General features: G+C 45.4%; 1 protein-coding gene across 1 annotated transcript; it reads left to right on the top strand.

Moving 5' to 3' along the window:
• The first annotated feature begins 2,740 nt into the window (after window positions 1-2,740).
• On the top strand, window positions 2,741-6,405 carry LOC149913172 (uncharacterized). Its single transcript, XM_090131117.1, has one exon. The coding sequence runs from the start codon at window positions 3,154-3,156 to the stop codon at window positions 6,172-6,174; it is 3,021 nt and encodes a 1,006-aa protein (XP_089987243.1). The 5' UTR covers window positions 2,741-3,153; the 3' UTR covers window positions 6,175-6,405.
• Window positions 6,406-7,203: the final 798 nt, after the last annotated feature.

Here is a 7,203-nt window from a genome sequence, read left to right as displayed (position 1 = left end):
CAAACCATTCTATGATTCTATGATTCTATGATCTCAGAGATATTTTGGCTGGTGCGTTATATTTTCATTCGTCAAAATTACTATAATTTTGTAAATGGACTGCAGATTTTACAACCTACAAAAAATATACCCATTTAACTGTCAAAGTGATGAGAAACAAAATATTCTATGTTGCTAGATTGCCATTCTTGATGAGAAGGAAACGAATCCCCAAGTCCTCCAGGATCTGTTGTTTCCAGGCTACAATATTTATTACTTCCCATTAAAGTCTATTGCATGATAAAGCCTTCCCCTCTCCCTGTTGCCAGAGATGGAAACTAAAGACTTCACTCATAAGTGAAAAGCAGGAATATATTTATTGTTAGATTTGACAGAGCTTGGTTGTAGATAAGAGGGCAAATAACAGGATTTGATGTGTTAAGATATGCTTGATTATTCACTGCATAGAAGATTTGCTGTCTCAGTCATGTGGGAGACCCCCCTTCTTGAATCATGAGGTTCAGTGGATTCTCTTGTTTTCTAAACATCTTAAACCACAGAGATAAGGCATTCAGATGATTCTGAATCTACACCTTGTCCCAGATTTGGTCAGAAGTTTACATCTAAAAGTTGAGGAAGCCCTCCTGTTGATTCATGAGATTCAGAATGAACCCCTTTGCTTTCTGAATGTTTTGAACCAGGAAGTAAGGAGCCTAAGTGCAGCTGAATCCATTCTTAGTTCCAGACTTGGTCAAGATTTTACGTCTAAGAGATTGCATTTGCTCAATCAAAGATGAAATCTTAGTGAAGCTAACACAGCTTAAACAATTAGTCTCTTAACAAGGAACTGTATCAGCAAGATATCCCTTGACATCAAAGTGTGAGTTGTCTCTGTGCAGGTGTAACATCAAGAGACATCCCTGATCAAGGGAAGATCCTATAATACAGCCAGTTGCCATTCAGGAGAACTCAAGAGACTCTTGCGCTTCTCACTATTTATATGGTAAGATGCTTGATTCACAGTCATACTTTTGACAGATTCTCAATTGACCTTCTGCTGTTGATGGCATCTGCCATCAATCTTTCATCCGTCTCCATTTGTGGAAGTTTTGTGATTATTATCTGTCTTAGCAAGACAATGTTATCAGTACTTGGTCATTGCCCGTATACAAGGCCTTGGTGGTCCAGACGAAGGAGAAAACTGGGGTTGTTGGGATGCGGCAACATGCTGCCACACATGCTGAAGAGCTATATCATCCCAATAGAAGCCAACCACATTGGAGGCTTCAATTAGATTGCAGGTATCAGTACAATAGACTGAAAGATGAATGACTAATGAGGGGGCACAACCCGTGTTTGAGTATTCTTAATGGCACAGTTTTCCTACATCTCTCATTTTATTCAATATAATAAGTGATACTGTCTTTTCAGCTTTTATTCATTTTAATTGTGCATGATTTATTTCCTTGTTTCATTAACTTCATCTATCACAGAAAAATGGGAGTTATGAAAAAAAAATCTGAAGGCTGCCAAATACTGATTTTTTATTAATTTCTTCTATATATGCAATTAATTTCTTCTCTGAATGCTAGACTGATGACTGCATACATTCTGACTCCTGTTTAAAATAATGAAACAAAGGCAATATTAAAATAAGTAAATAAATAAAAATCTACACTTATTATGAATCTCCCCCCTTCATAAAGATTGAATATTTAGTAGGGAAATGCTTAGACGTATAGACCTATTTTACTTGGCAAACCTTAATTATTCTGTTCTTTTACAAAAATAGTGGTATTTAAGGCATAGTATTTTAGAATAAAGGTTTCACTTTCCCTAAGTATGAGGACTTCTTTAACATTAAAAAAAAAAAAAAAAAAAGCAAAGAAAGGAAGGAAGAAAAACATTTAACTTTGACATTATATTTATAGGCATTTTAATTATCTGGATGGTTTCCTTTACATACTAGATGTAGGCAGTGAAAATTTTTATTTAAAGAAGGGGAAACTGCTTCCAGGAGTTCCTAATTTTCATGTGTTTTGAATTTTAATACATTATGTGGGTCAGGTTTTCACAGTCTTAGATGTGGGAATACATTGACCTTAAACTATTATACAGTGATAATAATATTTTTAGTCTCAGTTGGCTATTTGTGGGCAAGATCTCTGGCTTGTTTATGCTTCTTTTTTTCTTCTGTTTCCCTTCCATGATAGCAGAAAAGCCCCAAGGCTTCAGAAAACAGGCTATTTCTTCTATTTTTCTTTTCCCTACCTCCTAGATTTTTAAAAGGCAAATAGAAAGAACTATGAAATCCACTAGTCCAGGGGGTCAGAAAGCTTTCACCCATTCTTGTCAGTTTGTACTGCTATTTTTGAGATAATGAATCCCTGAACTCCTCTTTCACAGAGTCTCCCATTAATGAAGCTGAATTATTATAGCACCTTTTTTTTTTTTTTTTTTTTTTTTTTTTTTTTTTTTTCCCATTTCAGATCCCTTCTCCACCCCCAACACCACTTTATTTCTTCTTCTTACATTGTTAGGAATGTAGATTACTACTGAGCATGCAGGGAACATTTAGAAATTATTTACTCTTAAGTTAGCTGGGTTTTTTGCTTCTTCTTCAGGTTTGCTATCATTTTACACCTGCCTGGTCAATGACTATAAACAGCATAGCCAGTTCTCGGAGATATAACCAGAACAATTCAATATCTGAAGTCTCATCATCCCAGAATGTGGAAATATTGTAGTAGGCGTGGCGAGGAAACGGTATGTGACGGGGTCAGGTTTCCTATGCTCAGGGCTTGCCAAACGCTGCCCCACAATAGGACAGCAGGTAAGCAAGGGGTGTGGACAAAGCGGGACAAGAATATTTAAGTGCCTACCACATTTTAATAAACGCCATTTTGCCTCACGCACTCTGGGGTCTGTGTGAGCATTTGGCCCCGGCCCGGTTGGGGTCGGTTTCGCTGGCAAGTGGCGCCCTCGGTCGGCAGAGGACGAACGATGAGAGACTACTACTACAAGTGGTGACCCCGACGTGATCTGCCTATCGAGGGTTAACCACCCGGCGTGCCCGTGAAGCGGAGAAGAGCCTGCGGAGTGGCGGCAGGTCGCTCACGGAAGACACATCGCGGAGAAGAGCCTGTGAAGTGGCGGCAGGTCGCGTGTGTAACCATGGAACAGATTATTAAGGTACTTTTGCAGTTTTGTAAGGACTACTGCGGCAAAAATACCCCTTCAAAGAAGGAGGTAGCCGCGGTGCTTTCGGTTTTAAAAAAGGGAGGGGAGCTGGACTCCCCTCAGCAAGTGCTGGATTCGGGTAGGTGGGATTCGCTCACCTCGGCTTTATGCCAACGCGCCATGAATAACCAAAAGGCTGCTGAACTTAAAACCTGGGGCTTGATACTTGGAGCCCTTAAGGTGGCTAAAGAGGAGGGTAAGCTTAAGGTGGAAAAAGGGGTGGAAAGGGCTCCGGGGGGCGGGTCTTTGCTACCTTGCAGTACTGACGACCAAAGCGTGGCAGACAAGATGGCGACGGTCGCCGCGGCGAAGGGCGGGGAAGAGGAACTCCCGACCGCATGTCTACCAACCGCTCTGCCCACTCCGCCCGCTCCGCCCCCGCCCTACCCTCCGCGGTCGTTATATCCTTCTTTGGAGGAAGAAAAGGCAAGGGCGGGGCTTCGTCCCAAAGGGGGGAGGGACGGGCGTCTGCTGACTGATTGGGCTAAAGTAAAGGAGGAGGCACAAGACCGGGGCCTTGCGAACCCGGAGGCATTTCCGGTAGTGATTTCCGATGATGATAACCCGATCTGGGTCCCGCTGGACCCGAAAGCGATAGCGAGGGTGCTTGAGGCAGTTGAAAAGAAAGGATTGAAGTCCCCCCTGACAATGAACGCCTTGGAGACATTAATATTGCCGGGACCCCTGTTACCATACGATATTGAGAATCTGATGCGCATGATTTTGAAACCGGTGCAGTATACGCTTTGGAAGGAGGAATGGCAGGCTAGACTTAGACAAATGCTGGTTACAGCCCAGAACGATCAGGGGAATCCGCTTCACGCGTCTAACCTGCAGAGATTGACGGGTAGTACGCCGGGTATGATCACTGCACATGCCCAGCTTGCGGAGCTGAGGCCCGGGGAACTAATAGCCACTACAGACGCTGCCCTTGAGGCGTTCAGAAGGCTCGCAAGAAATGCTGAGCCGTCTACTCCGTGGACGGAGATTGCACAAGGTCCCACTGAATCCTTCCAGGATTTTGCGGATAGGTTGATCAAGGCAGTGGAGGGATCGGAGCTGCCTAGGGCAGTGCACGGCCCCGTGATCCTGGATTGCCTCTATCAAAAGTCGAGCTCGGACGTACGGGCTCTATTACGGGCGGCGCCAGACAGGTTCCACACCCCCGGTGAGGTCCTTAAGTATGTGATGGACAAGCAAAAGTCTCAATCATCAGTGGCAAGCGAGGTTGCTGCAGCGGTAGCTGAGGTGATGCTAGCGCATGGGGTTGCCGGGCGGCAGAGTCCAGATCGCCCGCCTGGGCCATGCTTCAGGTGCGGTCAATTAGGTCATTTCAAGGCACAGTGTAAGAGCAACGGGGGTATAGTGTGCCAAATGTGCGGGAGGAGAGGTCACACTGCACCGCAATGTAGAGCTCGTGGGCTGCGATCTCGAGGTAGGGGGGATGAGGGTCCCTCTTACGATTCACGGGATTCTCAGGAAAGGCGGGCTTTGGATCTAGGCCTGCCACTAGCTGCGCTATCGTTGAGCTGTGGGGAGCGCCCCTTGGTGAAGATTACAGCCGCAATTACGGAGCTTCCCGCTGGCTCCCCAGGGCCGCGATCTATTTTCCTTACCGCCCTGGTGGACTCAGGAGCGGATGTGACGGTTTTTGCGGAGTCCGACTGGCCGCCCATGTGGCCAACGGGGGCCACTCAAACTATAGCGGGAGTGGGGGGAACTGCTCCAACGCGGAGGTCAGCCAAGCAGATCGAGATAATCGTGGTCAACAGAGACGGTTCCCTGGAGAAGCCCGTCCTGCTGACCCCGCTGGTAGCGCAGGTACCGGGAACCCTGTTGGGGCGAGATTACCTGCGGAGTGTGTCTGCTCGGATACAACTGCAGGCCTTAATTGCCCGGTGGGCAGGCACAGATCCGCGGCTGAAGCCATACAACGAGACCTCTTGGACTGTGGTCAGTCCTGTGAACACGGAGGCTTTCTCCATTACTTCGGGTTATTGCGGGTATACCAAAAATGAAACACGGGTCTTCACAGGGCGCAATACAACCTGCTTGTCAAAGGGTGGGGTCCTTTCTAAATCTAGCGGTAGATCCTCATTTAATTGTACGGCAGTTTGGGACTTTTATGGGTATGGGTTCACTTTCAAACGGGGGGTCAACGAGGTGCTATGGAATAACAAAACGGCTAAGGCGTTGCCCCCTGGAATCTTCTTGATCTGTGGGGATAGAGCCTGGCAGGGCATCCCGCACAATGCCTTAGGAGGACCCTGTTACCTAGGGGAACTGACATTACTGTCTCCGAATTTCACGACATGGATGCAGTATGGCCCGAGCATCACGGGTCACCATCGTCGCCGAAAGCGTTCGAGCCCTCTCCCGGAGAATTGTAACGATGAGGTAGAGTTATGGAGTGCCACAGCACGGATATTCGCATCATTTTTCGCCCCTGGGGTTGCTGCAGCACAGAGCTTGGCTCAGATAGAACGCCTAGCATGTTGGTCAGCTAAGCAGGCGAATTTAACAACATTAATATTGAATGCGATGCTAGAAGACACAAACAGCATTCGGCATGCGGTGCTGCAAAACAGAGCAGCCATCGACTTCTTGCTCCTGGCACAGGGGCATGGATGTGAAGACCTAGAAGGAATGTGTTGCTTCAATCTTAGCGACCACAGTGTATCCATCCATAAAGCGCTGAAAGCCCTGCGAGACCATACGGAGAAGATCCAAGTGGAGGACGACCCCATCGGGGACTGGCTGAGAAGTGTGTTTGGCAACTTTGGAGGATGGGTTGCGAAAATTATTAAGGTAGTTGCGCTAGTATTGCTCGCAATAATTTGTATTGCGGCCATTTTGCCGTGCATAATCATGTGTTTCCAGAATTGCCTCACAAGGATCATGTGGCAAGTTATGGACCAACGGATTCTGTATCACAAAACGAAGGAACAGTTGTGAGAGATGTACTCGCGTTGCGATCGCGCTGTTACGGGATATTCCTGAGCATAGGGAGGGGGAGATGTAGTAGGCGTGGCGAGGAAACGGTATGTGACGGGGTCAGGTTTCCTATGCTCAGGGCTTGCCAAACGCTGCCCCACAATAGGACAGCAGGTAAGCAAGGGGTGTGGACAAAGCGGGACAAGAATATTTAAGTGCCTACCACATTTTAATAAACGCCATTTTGCCTCACGCACTCTGGGGTCTGTGTGAGCATTTGGCCCCGGCCCGGTTGGGGTCGGTTTCGCTGGCAAGTGGCGCCCTCGGTCGGCAGAGGACGAACGATGAGAGACTACTACTACAAAATATGATTCTGCTTTACGTTATAATGATGTTCCTCCTTCATACTCAGTCAGGAAAAAAAAAAAAAAAAAAAAAAAAAAAACAGTTCTAGTTCTAACCCTGATTTGAGTTGCATCAGTGTAAATAGGGCAACTCTCTCTTGAAGGAAGAATTGTAACTGTTGTTGTAATTGGCAAACTCTGTAACTGAAATTATCAGGGACATACTTTTTTTTTTTTTTTTTTTAAGACTAGGTGAGTAGGTTTTCTTCTCTAACAAATGCATGGGAAAACTACATAGAGGTTGGTGGATAATTGCTTTATCTGAAATTCCCTGTACATGAGCTGAAATGGAATCTCTCTCCAAACATGTATGCTGGGATGTTGAAATTTGTACTTCCTATACTTTATCTACCTCATTTTTTATAGTTTCAGGCATTTAAAACAGTAGCTTCTTTAACACATCTGGAATTCTAGTGCATTGATCTTATCTGTTATTCTGAAACCCTGAAATATAAATAATGATGTGTTTAAGATTATCTCAAATTTGCAAAAATCCATAAGTACTACTTAGCTTTCTAGGCCATGAGTTTAAGTCACATGAATCTCTTGTGAGGCCTAGCTGAGGCAAATCAGTCGATTTCAGCATTTTGTAGTCATCTTGTAATTTTCCTTTCAAATTTAACATTTGCAGCATGCTCTGGAAATA

Source organism: Phasianus colchicus, chromosome Z (assembly GCF_987193195.1).
Source record: "Phasianus colchicus chromosome Z, bPhaCol1.hap1.1, whole genome shotgun sequence".
Taxonomy (NCBI): domain Eukaryota; kingdom Metazoa; phylum Chordata; class Aves; order Galliformes; family Phasianidae; genus Phasianus; species Phasianus colchicus.
This window is presented reverse-complemented; position numbering and strand designations above follow the sequence as displayed.

Bases quoted from the DNA above. Each gene is read 5' to 3' on its own strand.
- LOC149913172 (XM_090131117.1), top strand. From the start codon at position 3,154: ATGGAACAGATTATTAAGGTACTTTTGCAGTTTTGTAAGGACTACTGC.